Here is a 19,296-nt window from a genome sequence, read left to right on the forward strand (position 1 = left end):
AACAAGACGCATCACAATACATTGCTATTAAGTTGGAATAAAATCTATTTAATAAAATTGTTTGTATCTACGATTTTATTCAATATTATAGTAAAGGATGTAGTTATCAAATCCTGCTTTCTCTAAACATTGTATTGCAAACACCTATCTCCTTGTGTGAGGGAGCTACGTACATCCCCTTGTGAATTCCATTGTTGAGGACCCAAATAATTAAAATAATTAAACTTTGGACAGCAATGGCGTCTACCATTACTGTTGCTGGTATTCTCTGCAGGCCTCACCTAATTTTACTATCCTGCTCTCGTCCACTAAAATGATTTGCCGTCCGTCGTCTTCCTGATTCCATGCGAATGCAGCATAAGCTTGTGAGCAGTTCACTGAACCTCAGGCTAATGTGCAAGAATGACTGAGAGGCATTATTGCTAATCTAGTTTCACCCCCAGTTTGTGAATGGTAAATCCTTCTCTCCAAGTCTCTGTGCTATTACAGTGAATGGAGCTAGCTGTCACTACTCTGGTGTAACCACCTTGACAGGTCTGCCAGCTCCAGCTGCATAGATATCAGCTAGAGCCTAATTAAAGCGGTATTACTCTCCTGCCTCATATTGTAGTGTTATTTCTAAAACCTTCCTCTCTGGTTTGTAAATCATCGACCCACAGCTCCTCTGAGCCTCTGAGCGTCTTAATAATCCTGAGCAGATATTCTTAATTGAAATTGAATGATTAGCCATAGCTGCAAGAGGCCGGTTCCCTTCCTTCGTTGGCCCCTCCTTGGGGAACAGGGAAATGGGTTAGCTCTACCTCTGTCTGCACAGCACTGATTTGAACCAGCACATGGGTATTTGCATCATACAGCATGGATTGCTGACTGCTGTATTTGCCTCCCTCAATTACACTGTGCTTCCACGTGGTTAAGCTTTTCTGGAAGTGTGTGTTTGTGTGTGTTTGTGTGACTCTGCAGTTCGGTGCATTCACACAATATAGAATGTTCAGGCCTCTTTGATGTTGAATTATGGTGCATTCAAAGAAATGCCACAAGATTGAATTCCATTTTCGTTTATGTTTGAGTGGAAGCAATGTGAATACAAATTGGTTGGGAGAGTGTGCAAAGATAAAGGCTTTGACATGCTGACTGACAAGTTGTCTTTTACTAGGAATGCAACGCAGACCTTAAAACACTGGTAGCATCCACAAGACTTCAGTCAGCCCATCATATTTCAATTTCCACCCTTTAGTGGGACACAGACAGAGAAAAGAGCGTGCTGTATGCAGAATGATTAGTTTGCTTGACATTTCAGGTCACCGCTCCCATGTGGATGAATGATTCCTGAGGGTGTTATCATCATCCATATATTTATTAACAGTTATCCCATCCAGAATGAAAAATACAGGTAGACCTAGACAGCTGTAGGCTAATGACCTCATTTTCATTTTCAAAAAAATCTGAAAATACTGCAAACTATTTTTGATTGTGATAAATCTAACATGCTCCTCAGTATTTACTCATGCATCAAGCTAAGTTTCAATCATCAGGTCCAATGGCAACTGTGAACAACAGAGGCACAACACAGATTGACTGGCAGATCCATTGGCAACATGGTGACAACATGATGATGAGGCCTGCAATAATGAACTGTTCCAGAATTCTTAATATGATTCCTTTTTCTTATACAAAAACTGATGCCATTTAGTTTAGGTTTTAGTCGTTGTTTTAGTATTTTTTTTAGATGTTGAGGAGGACCTGCTCCATATATATATATATATATATATATATATATATATATATATATATATATATATATGCATGCTACACTGTGGTAAGTTGGCATTTTGTTCATCCTCATTAATATCACCTCGACAAGCCCTTTTTATCCTCGTTTGTGAAGCTCGTTTTGTTTTGGTTTTGTATAAATGTAATGTATATCTCACCAGTTGTTGATGTTCTCTGTTACCGTGTTTTAATTTAATGCTTATTAATCCATTTTTACCAATAGATCTAGCTATATGCTACACACCGTTCCTTTAACGTTAACATTACTCTGGTTGTTCCACCTTCTACCATTTTTGGTAGAAGGTGGAACATTTTTTTACTAAGAGTTGCCTCTTAGTGAACTGCTCTCTGGTTAGCAGCGTTGCAGTGTATATGCCTAGGCCTTTTATTGTGAAAGGAAAGAATGGAGTAAGGGTAGCTATAATGCGCTGCCGTTGACAATGTGGGAGGCAATAAAGAGTTTGCTGACTTGGTTCAGACTAGGGTGCCTCCTTATTATTATCTTATTACCTTCATAAGTATCGGTGCAACTCAGGCACTGTCCTCTGCCTTTTTGTCATAAATCAAGGCTTCATTTTCTTTGGGTGAATGTGACCTGGTGGCAGACAGAATTGCAGAGTGAAAGCAGGGCTTATAGGGAACCAATCCAAACCCTGATGGTTACATTATTCAATAGCCATTACATTGTGCTATCGACATTAAATTCATAATAAGTTAAAGCCAAACACTTGTATATTGCCACTTTAATTAATAGATAAATTTACAATTTGAATACATACTTACATTTCAATACAGGGAGATAAACAAATTATTATTAAGCAACACTTAACAGTAAAATTCAGTACAGTTGCCAAGCAAACAATGTGCTAAATTGTAAAATCAACCTTTTGTTTCTTTAAATATCCTGACTCATTTGCATCTGAATTTATGACAATTATTTGTTTCCGAAAGCACCTCCGGCTTTATTGTGCAGATCACTGATAGGGCTATCATCAGAGTCTCAGTGAGAAAGGATTTAGCAGAGGAGCTCAGTCTCAGCAGCACACAGAGCTGCAGTTAGGTTTAATGTGGTAAACAGACCAAGGCTAGCAGTGTTATATCATCCGAAACCATCAGGAGTACAAGTCAGAGATAGGGGCAAAATAGATGAATGTACAGCCACATTCTCTCACTGCCAGTGTTTCCTGCTGGTATAGTATTTTAGATAAGTCCTGGGGAGCCATCAGGGAGCCAGAAAGCAAATTAAATGTATAATTTAGAAGGTAGAGTTTTAGAGGGAGCAAAAATTCATCTTGCGTGTTTTGTCTCTTCCTCTTGTATCTCTATTGTTCCCTTTTGAACATGAGAATTGAGCAGGGGCCACTTTTGCAGAGTAGATAATTCACCCACAGACTGCTTCACTCCGTTATTCATTAGGCAATTGCATAATGTAAAGTGTAACACCTTTTAATTGCATAAAGCATTTTTAAGAAACTACTAATGCAAAGGGAAAATTAAAATTGTCGCAGATACATTTTTCAACATTTAGTTGTTTTAGATGTAAGTTACAGAGTCAAAACATGTTTAAAAATTTACCAAATTAAGTAAATGTGGAACACAGTCTGATGCACCTAGACTTTTAGACACTCAGGTATCTCCTTGGATTTTCAAACAGGTTCACCTCCAGTCCTCAGCCTGGGTCACTAGACACTTGTCATGAGCCACTGCATATTAACTTTGCTGTGTGCTGAGAGGTCATTGTCATTCTGAAAGGTGAATCTTCACCACATTCTGAAGTCATCTGTAGTTTTTCTTTTTCACATTTAGCTTTATTTATTGTTTTCTTAGTCGTTTTGGTTATGCTGCAACCATCACCATCTTCTTTGTTGGAGCAGTATTAGCCAGCTGATGAGCCATAGCTGTTTGCTCCCGCTTGGTTTGGTTTGTATTTATGTTCAAACCAACGTTCCATTCATTGTCATCATTCTATCCAGACAACTGAATATTTTTGTCTTGTGTTGTCAGGTTTACGGTCATTAAGTAAACTCCAGGCAGGCTGCCTCATGCCCTTTTAATGTGGGAGTGGGATCTTTCTAGCTATTCTACCAAGAAGGCCTAATTAATGGACTGGTACAGAGATTGTTGTCTTTCTAACAGGTTCTCCATCTCTGCAGAGCAACTCCACAGCTCAGTTAGAGTGGCCATTTTGTCCTAATGAAGCTGTAACAAATAGTGGAAGTCGATCAGAACAATTTTTTATACGCTTCCAAAGATTAGTGCCTTAATGCGTTTTTTTCTAAAAGTTCTGTTGACAGCTATTTGGACCTATATATATTTTTAGTTTTGTGTATTTATGCTTTCCAGTTCAATTCAAATATTTCTTTGCGATCTGCTTTTATTAGATAGGACACAGTAGACAGGAAATGACTTGGGGAGATAGAGAGGTAGGACATGCAACAAAGGTCCCATGTGTATGGTATGTGTCTTAACCACGACACCCACAAACATTTGTCAAAACCTGTTGTTTGCACAAGTGTGTAATTCAATGCATTACTGACGCAGATGCATGTTGTTAAAATGGTAAAACTGGTTACGGGTTGTGTTGGGGGAGTATGATGAATTTGAACAATTATGCTTTCATTGTTGTAATATATAAGCAGCGGTTTGCCTCTTTGTGTAGAGAATTTGGTAATTTACTTCTTAACACTGATTATGGGTTTTACATCAGTGGTATTCAAACTCCATCGATTTCCTCTGTAGAATTCTTGTATGGCTCAGAGGAGCTCTGCTCTTCACATATTAAGTGTGTAATCAGTGATTTCATATCTTTATTAACCTCTTGTAGCATAATATGTGAAAAAATTCTGAGGGTCTGAATCTGCAATTACACCACTTCTCAGGATTGTGGCGTGCCTGTGAATAGTGTGATTAATGAGGATAGCACTGAATGACAAGGTTTCGTCTAGACCTTGTGGCTCTTTCCTCCTACTTGCCTGCAATATTGAGTGAAATGCTCCATGAAGGCTTCAACAGGATTGTCTTTTTTCTGAAGATAATAACTAATTGTTAGGCAAACAACCTTTGACAGCATTTGGATCCCAAAAAGTATCAGTTCTTGGTATTCTTTTAAGCTAAAAAAGCCACACAGTCAGAAGTATTGTGTAAGTGGGAGAAAAGAAAAGCTTAAAGAAAAGCTGTGGTGACTTCGTCGTTGTTTGTTGTGATATGTTCACTATGTGTGTTTACATTTTTTTTCTGGAGCTGACCAGATATTTTTATTTAGGGCATGATGAGGGGTTTTTGGTAACGAACTGATATCATAGCGCAAAATGTAATGCTCACTACTCAATTAGACTGGGCCCCCGGACTCAACATGTGTTACCGACAGAAGGATGAAGCAACAAAATGTTGCTTTATTGTGTTTGGCTTTCTGCAACAGGACATGCATGGCGGCATTAGGCAGGTGGTAGGAGGAGTGGGCAGTTTGGCAAACAGGATTGTCTGCATATCAATAACAAACTTTCCACCAGTCTGTTCATTTTCCAGTTAACATACCAGTTCCACATACCAGTTAACACAGTGAATATATTTTGAAGGCAGATGTGTTACTTGCTCTTCTATATAGAAATCTCATGCAGGTTTTGGCCACTGAGCAAGCTTGAGTTTTCAATCTGTGGAATTCCTTTTATTGTTAGTGCCGTACAGCTCCCTGTGCTCATTGATAACGTTGTCTGGTTGTCAGGCTGAATTTCAGCTTTGGAGATGGTTTGAAAATGATGTTGGCAGCAATAGCTTTGCCATTTTTTCCAGACTAACCTCCCAATGTAAGTTGCTGAAAACTTCTTAAGATTCACTCCATCATTTACTGCTTGGATACACGTTCCTGCCATAACAATCGAATGTAGGGACTCAAATGTGGCTCATTTGTACCTGATAAGATTTAATTCTTTAAATAAGTAGGGCTGAACAATGTAGGAATATAATCAAATTGTGACAGATACTGCGACTGATTCAGTATGCGATTATTTAAAAAAATCCTTACCTTCTGTTATAAATGATTGTATAATATGACTAACACAACATTGGATACAGTCAACATACAAACTGCTCTTTCATGTCAGCCAGGCCTACCTATTATGATGAAATAAGATAAATTTGGGCATGAATTGATATGAATAACGTCTTTTTATAAAGCTATTGTAATATAATATAGTAGCCTGTAATTTCAAGCCTTTTAAACATGTAATATAATCATCATGACTTAACTTTTTAAGCACAGCAGAACAAAAGGCCTGGTGTGAACAATCATATTTGAATTTTACTGATCTTCAGTTAGTTATAGTCACAAATCTCACAAAGGTAAAGTGAATATGTTGATTTAACTTGAATGAATACGACCTCAGCAGCCCCCTCTCCCCTAATCCACCAGAGGCCCGGTCTGAACATTAATAAATAAATATGAATGTATCTCCAGTCAGTAACAGTATTGAACCAAATCACATAAACTACCACTCTGAAAATATAAAGATAACTAAAAGCCTGGTTGTAAACATGTTTTTAACCGTTACAGCTCCAGCCTCCTGGCCTGGTCTGGAAAAGTGGGCGAGATTTTGTTTTGCCTCCAGGGCCGATGTTGATGCTCACTTCAGGGCATCACAGGAACTTGACTTTGGTCCTCAGTGAGCTGCAGCATTTAGCCATAGACAAACTGAAACCTACACTGTACATTTTCTACCACTTAAAAACTTGACTGCTAACTTCCTCTTTGCTCCGATCGGCAGCACCTGTCTGCCCTAACCACATCCACTATTTCTCTCTCTCTCTCTTGATCAACCAAACCTGGCCTCATGCCCCCAGAGAGTGTACTAGGCTTTGGGGCCAAAACGTACTTTTTTTCTCTCCATTGACTTACATTAGGACATTATGTAAATCAGCGGATAATCTTTTTTTAGGTAAATCAATTTTTCGGTAGGAAAAAATAGCCCTTATTTACATCATATGGTCCTAAAAGTTGTAAAATGCACTAAAAGCAGGGTTATTTCCCATCCTCCATTCATGTGATGGGCCTGAGACAGAGCGTCTGGGAGGCAAGGTAAAGGAAACGCTAATGCCCTTGCTCTACGGGCCCTATGAATGCGCAACGCATCTTCTGCATCAGCTGCGATTCGAATATTCCGTTTCATTGCAACTTTTGCGATTTTGGAAATAATGTTGAATTACATTGCATGTGGGTTGGAATCTGATTAATCAGTAAGCCATAACTTTAAGTGCATCAATTCTTTATTTTTATCTGCACAACAACTACACTCTGATGAAAGACTGTCTCTCCAATCTCCGTGCAGTCCAGTGACACACATCATTGGATTGTAATTGCCCAAAAATCCGATGATGACTGAGGTTAGGCTCCATTTATACCTCCATGGACTAGTTTATTTCCTCTACTTTAGGCTGCTTTTGATTTCACCTAGCTATTACCTGTCAGTCACAGTAATGTGCAGTGGTATCTAGAGCCATTTTCCACCTGCCTGCTTTGATGCCCACCAGCAAGTTGTTGTCAGTGCTCTCCATATATACCATGCACTTCTTTACAGGGCTAATTTCATGCTTTTTGAACTTGAAGAGCTGCATTATTGATTGTTGTTTTCTACTTTCTTAATAATGATTATCAATTGTGACTCAAAAGGGGCATATAGGGACTCCGTTCCACTCCTCTTTTCATTAAACGCAGGCTATTTTGTTTTCATGGGTGTTAAAATTCTGATCAAAACCTTTCAGAAGTAGAGAGATCTCCACCTCTCCAGTCCGGGCCAGCCCTTTAACATCAGAGCAGTGACCCTAAAAATAGGCGACCACTTGGTTAATTTCACCTCAGAGAAAAAACCTGATCAAGAACAGGGTTGAAAGCCGGGCCAGACGGAAATGTTCAGTGTGAAAGTTCAGTTTAATCCATGTTTCTCCATGCTGGAGCATTACATCAACGGAACATGATTCAAACAGCATGGGAAAAGGCATACAAATCCAATCTTTTCCTACATTCCCTGTCTGTCCCATTTTATTCTGTAGTTGGTGGGTGGTGAATTCGACCTGGAGACAAACTTCATTATCCAGGATGCAGAAAGCATCGGCTGCATGGTGGAACTGTTGGGGCACTGTGACGTCACCTGCCAGGCTGAAATCTGGAGCATGTTCACCGCCATCCTGCGAAAAAGTGTTCGAAACCTGCAAACAAGCACCGAGGTGGGCCTCATCCAGCAGGTGCTGCTCAAAATGAGCTCGGTGGATGACATGATAGCAGGTATGATAATGGAAGCAGTGGTAGAGCATGTACGTTCATTTTCAGGTTCATTGTTTTTAAATTTTATTTTCATTGTCATCGCCTTTAATTTTTGTCAGCAATAGAGTGCTTCATGGATAAGGGTATTTTCCCTTTTGATTATTGCAGAAAATAAGCTCTGCAGCAAACAAACATTATGATACTTACATCTGTTCTGCCAGATAATCTTCACAAAGGAGGAAAACTTATGATTTTTGAAGCATGATTGCCAGAAGTAAAAAGCTAATGACAAGCTATAAACAAGTTGATGTGTTATGTGTGATGACGGTCTGTAGGATCATTAGCCACTTGTTAGCAAAAGCTTTTTTAAAGACACGTAGAAGCTTCATTTTTCCTGATGTATTTTCTATTGTAGAACAAAGGTTTGAAACCTCTTGAGATTATGTTAACCACAGACCATATTTCAGGAATCTAACCACAAACCCATTCAAAAATGAATTGACTTTGAGACTTTGGAAGTGCCAAAAATGTTGAGTCATTTCTGTGTTTTAGGACTTATTCCAGTGCCATTCTATTCTATCAATTCAAACAATTATTTGAGACATCAACTATTGAAAAAAGTAAATTTTCTTCAAAGTAAAACTTGCTGTACTAAATAATTGGTATTAGGTAACTTAAGTCTTTGCTTTACACAAATGTTACAATTTTACTTATTGGATCATAAATATTTTAGATAGATTTGCCCCACTAGTAACAATGGCTCATGCATCTCTTTTGACAAATAAGTATCAATTAATGAAGAGATTAGGGATCATCCAGAGGTTGATTGCTGTGTAGTGGTCCCTGGTTAAGTCCTGAGCTTTTGTCGATGAACATTGCAGTCTGTAGGGACTACGTTTTACTCTTACCTTTCTGGAGTGAGCCCCTCACTTCTGTATTTAGGTCACTGTCTGTGTAAGTAAGTGTCACTTTGATATTTTAAAATGTGCAAATTAGATCCTTATATTGTGTCGTTATAAATTATGTTTCAGCAGATGATGAAATCTAAATGCGTTTTCCCTGCGGTGTTACTGTACCTCGAAGTTAAACAATTTACCACTTAGACATCACTTTGATTTACAAGTCAGTTTCCATGTAATTGTAGTGGAAGAGCTTCTGTGTTAAATATAATTGAATTTCACAGACAAAACTGCTTCCCTTTCAATTTGAATTCATTCTCGGTTCATTTATTATCTCAGGAGTCGGTGCGTATGAATACTTTTCACCATGAGGACCCCCTGTGCAGTGTGAATGAATTATACTATCTGTAAAATGCAGCTGCATATGACTGCCCTCTCTCTCCTCTTTCTTCCCTTGTTTATGTGTGTGTTTTCGATGATGCATTCATGCTATCTTGCCTTTCAAAGACTTGCTAGTGGAGATGTTGGGAGTGCTGGCCAGCTACAGCATCACAGTGAAGGAACTGAAATTGCTCTTCAGCATGCTACGAGGAGAAGGAGGCCTCTGGGTAAGTGATAGCAGGGACCGAATGCATACAGTTAGACACAAGTGTATGTTAGTTTTACACCCTCACTTAATTAGCCCCCAGAGAGCCATCACACTGATTGGTTTAGGGCTTGTTCTGTAATCGGACAACTGCATGAGGTAATTGACAGTGTATTGACTGCCGTCCAATCAGTCAAAGGGAAAGCCTTAACTGTCTTTTTTTTTTTTAATCTTTGCAACCTGTGCAGCCGAAGCATGCGGTCAAAATGTTGTCGGTGCTGAATCAGATGCCCCAGAGACACGGTCCAGATGCCTTCTTCAACTTCCCTGGTCGCAGTGCAGCAGTAAGCTTTCACAAGTTTCCACTCTGTATTCAATTTTAAAGTGACACAAATTTGTGCTTTTTCATGGAGACCTGCAGGTTATCAGGGTAAGACAATTGACGATGAATGCACAGAACAAACAGTATCTCATTCTGTGCAGTAATGGATGCTTCAGGTGACTCACATGATGTGTTCAACAACAAAAAAATGATGTTTTAATTCGGATATTATATTTTGATTACATATAATAAGAGAAGAGGTGTGAAGTGGTCTTAACATGTAGATGGAAACCGTTCCACTGATACTGCATGTACATGTACACTGAGTTTATCAAGAGTAAAAATGTATTAAAGGGTTTATAGATAAGAAAACGTTACTAACCAACCCTGTGTTAGAAAGCTTGACATCGTTGTGTGACCAAATACGGTAGGTGCAGTTCAGAACTGCTGATAGTTTATCTTGGGATAATATTGTAAAGGCAGGGAAGCTTGTGGCAGAAGATTACACTTGTTACAGAGTGCAGCATACTGTTCATTATCTTTGCATCTTTTTGCATCATGCCAAAGCATGTTGATTAAGTAAGAAAATGAGTCATCACAGTAATTTCTTTAAATGTAAATTTTCACTGATGTTAAAGACTTGTTTTGAACTATCCTCTCCAGAATATTAGAGATTAATAATGAGATAATAATAAAACTTTCCCCAAATGCAAGTAGGACTAGAATCTGAGCTGGATTTATTTTCAAGGAGGCTGGACCATGGCCATCATAAAATATTCAGCATGAGCAAGCAATATAATGCGATCAATCGTCCAGTAACATTCTGTAGGTCAGCACATATTTTCAATTTATTTTGTGTTATTTAGTTTTATAGAAAATTACATTTGAGTGACCTAAGCGAATATTTTATATATTTTCATTAATAATACCAGGCACGAAAGAAGCACAACATATTCTTATTACTCTCCCAGTTGGTCATTTTTTGGCACCCTAGTGTTAGGCTCTGACTCAGGGTGCAACTTAATTTTACTGTAACTTAATCTAGAAGAGGCAATGCAACACATTTTATAACAATTGTCTCTCATACTGAAAAATTGATATCTCTTTGTGTTTCGTCCCAGGCCATTGCTTTACCTCCTATTGCTAAGTGGCCTTATCAGAACGGGTTTACATTCAACACCTGGTTCAGGATGGATCCCTTAAATAACATCAATGTCGACAAGGACAAACCATATCTCTATTGGTGAGTAAACACTTACTTACATTTGTGCACTCCATGTTTTCAATGTCTTCAATAAGTACCTAGCTCTGTCACAGGGGTGCTTTAACATTATGAGAGAAGAATATTACACTTTCCTGTTTTTCATCAATCTAATTGCTTTAGAATTAGAATTCACTCTGTCTCTACTGAGTCCTATAAAGCTGCCAGCAGCTTTATTGACAAAGCAATAATATGTCTGATACTCTGTGACCTACTGTGATTTTCCCATCCAAACAGATCATGACTGGAACTTGTATTTCAAGGTTAAACTAGTTTTACAGACACACATTTTCAAACACTGGCTACACTTATGTAATGCGGTTTGTGAAAGGGCCTCATTCTTTCCAGATAATGTTCATGAATAACAATAGAGAGAGTGGGGAATTAGGTGAGATTATTGAGATTAAAACCCATGGAAGCATGAACTACAGCGACTGCTGCAGTGGGAGGCACTGTGGAGGTATTAATTTAGATTTGAATATCTGCCTCATTAGGCCCGCATACGTTCGTTTGTAGGGGCTTGTGGGTAATTAGTGCTTAAATCAATAACAAAAAAATGCAGTGATATTAAGCTGCCGTTGTTTCTGTTTATGAAAGGAGCTTTGGGAGAGAATCACTCAATACAATGGAACAAATAAAGGAGTTGTGGAGGGAAATAAAAGAGAAAGTGGAATAATAAAGATGAAAAAGTAGAGTTGGCTGAAAGGGAATATTGTTCACACTAATTGGTCAGAGATAACGGTATCATTAGCTGTAACGTCTGCTGGCTGCCGTTGCTCTACCTCGATCCCACCGTTTGAATGAAGCAATCTACTCACCTTGGAAGGACTTGTTCTGCGTCTTTCTGATGTGTAACATCAAAAAGAAAAAAAAAAGAAATATTGCCTAAGTTGTTGGTATTCATGCTGCAGCGATTCTTCTCTGACAGAGTCACAAAAAAAAGGCTGAGATATGCCAAGTTAATCCTGTTTTTATGCATCGCTCCAAGGGCCTCATGGCTCAGTGGCAGGGCATGTAGACAACAAAAAAGCAGATTTGTATCTTCAGAAGCAGACCAAGGTTGCTGCTTTCCACCTGATGTGCAATCACAAGCAGGCTTGTCCACTGAAGCATCTTGGCTGGCACAGTGGTAGCTCGGCGTGAGGCTCTACATCTCTCTGGCCCCGCATGCGCCCACAGTATAAAAGCCTTGGTTGTCTTTATCTGCTTTGTGAAAGAGGCCTGTTTGTTTTAGATGATCCCAATGGGCGGTGTCGGTTGGAGGCTTTGAAGATAGTACACTGCTATGGACCTGAAGACTGTGGGAGTGTAGTGAGTACATGTCGGCAGGGAAAAAAAGATGTTCAATACAAGCAGGGAAAGAATAGAAAACTAATTTATTATTGTGAGGTTGTTTGTGTGCGGAGGGCTGTACAGAGTCTGCTCATATTGTATACAGGTGGCAATGTTGACAGTGCTGACATATCTTTCATCTGTGGAGACAAGGAGTTCAGAGTAGAGGGATTAACCATCATGAAGTGCGCTCATCAACTAAGTGTTTTCCTTGTGTCTTCATCTCTGGAGTTGTTACCATGCCTGCACAATTTTCAGTAGCTGTAGTCTCACCTCAGGAATTTCCCCGTTCTAACTGGCTAAGTGAAATATCATAATTCTCACAAGAATTGTAAGAGATACCTGACATTTACTCCTGCAAATTGTGTTGTGTCTGCGTAGTGTGAGGCATCAAAAATGATATTGGTCCCAATCTTATTATGCAGAATGAAGCCACTATGTCACCTCATTTATTGGCTTGTTTGATTGAGCAGTATTGTTAAGGAGGAAATATCCAATAGAATACTTAGCAGTGGTCCGAAACCTTCCACCTTAGCTGTGGGAAATGCATTTTGTCCTGCTTGTTGATAAATGAATAAGGTTTACTCTGTCAAGTTCGCAGCTCATGATATATACTGTGCATGTTTCTGTTTACAGCTTCCGGACCAGCAAGGGCATTGGGTACTCTGCACATTTTGTTGGTAACTGCTTGATCGTGACATCACTCAAGTCTAAAGGAAAAGGTTTCCAGCACTGTGTGAAGTACGATTTTCAGCCCAGGAAGGTAAGAGCAGCGTTGGCTTTTAATCATGTGTTTTAAGGTGTTATGAGACATGTGGTTATGTTATTTAGACCAAAGCAAATTGGCTTGAAACAGCGGATCCTCGAGACAGTCGAGCAGCTACTCCGAGTATATGTAAGCCACATCTGAACATGGTTTGCATTATGCCAACCACTAAATGCTATAATTGTACATTATCATGGCCTGAACTGAAAGGAAAACGCAAGGCTTCAGATTCCATTTGAAAAACAAGAAATTACAGTGCATGTTATAAAACACTCTGCAGTTTGGGCGACACTTACCCCAGACTCGCTACCTACCACCACCTGGTCTTTCATTGGCATTACGAAGTTATGTGTTTACACATATACCTGAATATCCCCAGAGGAGTCTTACAGGTGTAATTGGATGTAAATGCAGATGAGAAAATGAAACTTAATTTAGCATGGAATGTTAGTCTAGAGTCACTGCCCCTGCAGAGGAGGGAAGCTGGCTCCAAACATGTGTGTCAAACAATTAGAGCCTTCACATAACACCTGGGAACAAGCATTCATCCCATTCCTACTGCAACCGTGCAGGTTTCGTTTTGCAGAAGTTCTTAGAAGGTAAAACATGTTGAATTAAGTTTTTAATTGATTTTCAGCTTAGACGTTTGCGGATAAGTGTCGTTCTAAATGATCTGCGGGCAGCTTGCACTCTTCCCCTCAGCCGTGAATCCTCTTTTAAGTGTTGTTACCTTTGTGTGTAGACGGTTGTTATTCCATTAGACTGCTCCTAGTGCCCTTCTTGAGGTAAACTAATAAACAGTGGGCACACATTCACAGATGATGCTGAGAGCGGTTGTGTCAGTCCTACCCAGTTTTCATTTAAATTTATGAGCCTCTTGATTGTTTTGAGTCAATTCTGTGTTACCAAATTGCATTCATGTAGTCATCCGCTTCAAATTTGTGATTGGCACATTTTTTTTTATGCTGTGTTACATTTGTTTCATTTGTTTTCTGATAAAAGAGAGGTCAAATTACTAAGGGACAATCATTTGTTTCCATAAAGTTGTTGAGAGCTGAGAAACTCTGAATGGCTGCAAGCTCTTGACCATCCTGAGCTGCTGTTTATGTTTATGACAGCATATTTTGTTGATGCTGCTGATGCTGATCTGAAGACAATAGAAGAAGAACCCAATGGTATCCATTTGTTTGTTGTCAAGTAAAAGTGATTTTAGATGTGAACAGCCACTTGTACGTGACTGAATTTGATCTTCTTTGTTATACACTTTCCAATGAAAATCTATACTGTTATATCTGTAGTTATGTTTTTATGTGCTGTCTGCATCACTTCTATGACAAGAACCCCACTTTAATGTCTGAAGCAGTTCGCTGTCACTCTTTAGTGTTCCTTTATGTTTTTCATTTAAGTCACTACGGCAGAATCCTGAAGTTTTGACTAAATTGCCTGAACTGATGATCCCTCTGTTTACTGCTTTTATAATTCAAAGAGGCAAAAAGATGATCCAAGTATGGAGAAAACTTTGGAAAGATCCTCATCAATGTTAAATCAAAAGAACTGCTATCAGTGCTACAGCAGCTGCATCAGCAACACAGGGTATAACATAAAGCCTTGGATAGAAACAGAAAACTTGGAAATGAAAATGCAGCTACAAAGTGTTCTTGCGAATAAATAATGTACAGGTTCTGCATTAGCAAATAGCAATTATGAGAAAGCAAATTAAGTTTAGATTACTATACATACAGTACTTAACTGTGGTCTACTGTATACATATCAAATTTAGGAGAGCTGTTGACAAACATTAAACCTTTGAAGCAAATAACTATAAATATATAAATTATATTTTTATTTTTTATTTTTTAAATGTTGGAATAATTGCCCTCGATGGAAATTTTAATAACTGAATACCTACAGGCAGTGTCTGACATGGCTTTGTGCAGAGCGAAAAAGACCCTTCTTGCCTCCTCTTAGCCTTTTCTCTGATCTATTATTCACAATGTTCCTCTGCTGATTTCAGAACATTAGATAGTGAACCTCACGGCCCTGGCTTTTTAGTAACTTCGAAGTTTATCTGAATTATCCAGATTAAAGAGCAACAAATTGTAGAGCTGACTAGAATGTTGTTGATGTTCAATAAACTAAACTCAATTGTAGTTTTAGATAAGGGTGGTCATTTGAGATAATTAAAAAAGACGTTCTTTGATAATGACCTGTTCTGTAGCTTATTAAATGTTTTCACTCTGACTCTCTCCTCACCCTCAGTGGTACATGATCAGTATAGTACACATCTACAGCCGCTGGAGGAACAGTGAAATCAGATGCTATGTTAACGGACAGCTCGTTTCTTATGGAGACATGGCGTGGCACGTCAACACAAATGATGCAAGTACTCTTCTTTTTACTCCTCCTCCCCATTGTCACAGTTTTTCCCAGGTCTTGATGTTTTTTGGCTCAGGGCTGACTGAGGCTGTCACATCAGCGTCTCCCATGGCTGGAAATGGTGACATCCATACATCTCCAATAGCTCTTATTGGTCAAAACTAGTTTTACCACGTCAACATGGATTTCTCTGAGAGATATGATTGCCATTTTAGTCTAAATTTTAATATCCATTCTTCACAGAGTTGTTCTGCAGTAGAGAGTGGAAGATGGAATATCAAACATTTGGACAACAGATTTATGTACAAAATGAAAAATGTATAAATGTCCTGTATATGTGTGTACAGAAATTTCAAATACCATCAGACAGAACCATTCTTGTTAAAAATGTATGACATTGTAAGATATTTGCACGTTTGACTCTGAGCCAAAAGGAAGCTGGTTGTCACCCGTGGCTCTGTTAGACAAGTTAAAAAGCAATTTGCACTCGTAGAGATGAGAAATATTTCCAAAGGTGTGCTTCACACTGTAGCTGTATTCAAGGAAAGATTGTGTAAATGACAGGTTGAGATGTAAGTGTGGTTCATGAAATATTCCACCACATTAACTAAAGCTACTTTGACTTGTGATGGATAGTTTTTGTGGAGAAATGTTCCCACACCTGTAAGTAAAGGTAGCATTATTCAGGATTTTATCATGTGAGGCTGCATCGCAAAAAGACACCTTAACTCAAACAACGGACACAGTAAGAAAATATTTTAGAATAGATTAGCCTACAGTAGTTCAACCAAGTGAGGTGGCTTAAAACATTTTTTTTTCTTTTGCCCATTCACCTATAAAACATAAATATTACTGCCATCCCTCTGTCCTTGCCAACTATAGAAGTATGACTGGAGCTAAAATTCTTAGTAACTGTTTCACAAGTTTATTTTGTTCAGAAAAGTTGTAGGTATCACATCACTCCTAAACCAGATTTGATCAGCTTTTCTAAGAGGGTTAGATATAAGACAAGTGTGGAATTCAAGATTTTAAATGATCTGCAAACAAATCTGGGTCTTTTTTACCCCAGTACCACTTGTACTTTATGAGCTTTCATACTTTGTCTGTTGTTAATTAGCTGCTGCTGTTGTTAGTTATCCTTCAATTTGATACTGATTGCAATCACAGCATGTATTCTCCCTATCCCAGAGGTTATATAAAGGATTCACATCTTTGTAAATCAGGAACATTGTTTTCCTCTTTCCGATAGGGAATTGTCAAGGTTGACACTGAAACATCACACAAGGTGATGCAGTTTTGGATAGTTCTACTGAGAATACCATTTTGGGGAGAAATATTTAAACCATTTGGGCAATCAAATGTTGTACTTCTTACTTTTTTGCCCTCTTCCTAAGTCAGCTGTCTGTGTGAATTTTGGTATATTCATTTTCTTCAGTCTCAAAGCATAAAACGGTGTATCCTTTTCTTTCTTCGTCTCTCTTGCAGAGTTATGATAAGTGCTTTCTTGGATCCTCGGAGACAGCAGATGCAAACAGAGTATTCTGCGGGCAGCTAGGAGCCGTCTACGTGTTCAGTGAAGCCCTCAATCCCGCACAGATATTTGCAATTCATCAGCTAGGACCTGGCTATAAGGTATGTACTTGAGGGTGGCTAAATTAGATTACATGTAAGCAGCCTACATCACCTATCAATCTGTGAAATCAATGCCCAGTGCTGCCCCGCCACAGTTCATTCGCCATGATGTGTCTCCGTCCTGGGAGCGATGCTTTTCCTCCCAGATAAACGGCTGCATAAATTACCTACTTCTGTGAAATAATGGCACAATGCACCGAGGGAAGCAGCAGGCCCTCTGAGGGGATAGAGTCCTGAGCCGACTTATATCAGCTGCAGCAGGTGTAGCACTCCCAAGCCTCTTGACAAAGACCAATATATAGGAGATATAGAAAGCTGCTGACCTACCCAAAAGGGGATTCAGCTGTGAATGTTAATCACATGGTGAAAAAATATTTGGTTTGCACTTTTTTTTCATTCAAATTATAGTTTTATTTATTTTCCTTTACAGTATTAACTCTCCATCCCCAAATATGCCACTCAACTTGAAAAAGATACAGAGTGTACTCTCAGGTTATTCTGAGATTCAGAATCTGCTCTCTCTCTCACTCTCCCTGTCACACTTTTCTTGTTAAGCCCTGCACTTTGTCACAAATGAAGGAATGACATGCACTGCCAAATCAGCTTTGAACACAGGATGTGTCTCAGACAGCTTACAATCATTTTACACCCGCTTGGTTTGTTCTCTAGCTGCATTTGGGATAAAATTGGTCTTATTTTTTTTTTTTATGGCAGGGAGGAACATTGGTCATTGGCATTGTTAAACCTGCACTGTGAGGATTGCGAGATGGATGTTTATGATTTCAATCAGGTCTATAAGTGCATGGAGATTCCCAGGAGAAGTCTTTGTTTGGTCTTTTTGCTAATCGCAGGCAACTTGCCGTTTACCACCTTAATTGTGGTTCTAGACCTTCTATTAGAGAGGGAACACACAGTGAAGCAATCCTCCAGATTTCACACAATAACAAAGAGCATGTCCCGGGGAGACAATTACCCGCAATTGATGAAGCTGTGAATGGGGTTGGTAATGGTGAGTTTGATAGAGCCAGCCAGGTGAGTTGGGGAGGGAGGTCAGAGAGTTGTCAGGCCCACTGATTGGTTGTTGTAATGAAAGTGCTGTCCAGGCTTCAAGAGGCCTATCTGTTTTAATTGAGAACTGCCAGGAAGCGTCTGAGTTCAGCAGATCACAGTTACTGTTTGTACATTGGACTTTCTTTATATCTGTTTTTAACTCGTCTGCTCACACACACAGCCAGAGGAAAAAAAACAAACATCTGAGCTGATGTATGATTTATTTTCTGATCCATGGTCCTCTCATCCATGTTTGATGTTTGACACGCTTTCCCTTGCTCACACAGTGTATTGAATGTATCTGTAACTCCTTGCGATTAGTTGAAATGCAGAGATTATTGCAGCCTAGGGTTACTATTTCACTGCACATTATGATTTATGGCTGAAAATCAGACAGACCTGTTAGTAGAATTTGTCCCCTGGGCTCATATTACTCTATGGAAATTACACTCTGAACTGAGATGGACTCCCAGTTATTTAATTTAAAGTACCAACAACCTTGCTGTATATTGCCATCTCTATGACTTGAAACCTTCCCAGCCATTCAGAGATAACATCAAGGGACAGGTTCTACAGACAATGAGGCTGATGGAAGCTGGCTGTCATATCGGACTGCCATTCATCACTGTTGTTTTAGCCGAGTTCATAAGCTTTGGTGAAAGTCTAGAAAAGTGTAGGCTGGAGGAATTTGGGAATTGCCTCACAATTGGGTGCTATTTAGCTCAGGTCAATAAAAATAATTTGCAAAGGGAAGTGGCAAACACATCAGAGTTTTCATTTTTTAATGTTTATCCTGGATAACTACTTATCTCTTTCCAGCTCTGGGAAATAGTCTGGTCTGCAGTCATAAAATAACATCCGTCACAGCAATATCCAAAGATGGCTTCACTGAACAAAAAATATTAGTAATTTAGTTGACTAGTCAAAACAATTAAGTCATGACTCTACGCCTTTTCCTATGATGCACTTAGAGTTATTTCTGTCTTTGCCCTCTATCATCACTACCATATGTGCTCAACATGCCTCAGATTAGCCCATTGGATTTGTTC

General features: G+C 39.0%; 1 protein-coding gene across 1 annotated transcript in view; it reads left to right on the forward strand.

Moving 5' to 3' along the window:
• Positions 1–19,296, forward strand: part of nbeab (neurobeachin b) — a 187,697-nt gene that overhangs the window by 37,824 nt on the left and 130,577 nt on the right. Inside the window, 7 exon segments of the mRNA XM_054597703.1 lie at positions 7,813–8,044; positions 9,430–9,530; positions 9,757–9,852; positions 10,952–11,073; positions 13,060–13,186; positions 15,449–15,568; positions 17,051–17,197. Of these exon segments, the coding sequence (XP_054453678.1) occupies positions 7,813–8,044; positions 9,430–9,530; positions 9,757–9,852; positions 10,952–11,073; positions 13,060–13,186; positions 15,449–15,568; positions 17,051–17,197 (945 nt within the window).

The sequence above is a fragment of the Anoplopoma fimbria genome, chromosome 1, assembly GCF_027596085.1.
Source record: "Anoplopoma fimbria isolate UVic2021 breed Golden Eagle Sablefish chromosome 1, Afim_UVic_2022, whole genome shotgun sequence".
In the NCBI taxonomy this organism is placed as follows: domain Eukaryota; kingdom Metazoa; phylum Chordata; class Actinopteri; order Perciformes; family Anoplopomatidae; genus Anoplopoma; species Anoplopoma fimbria.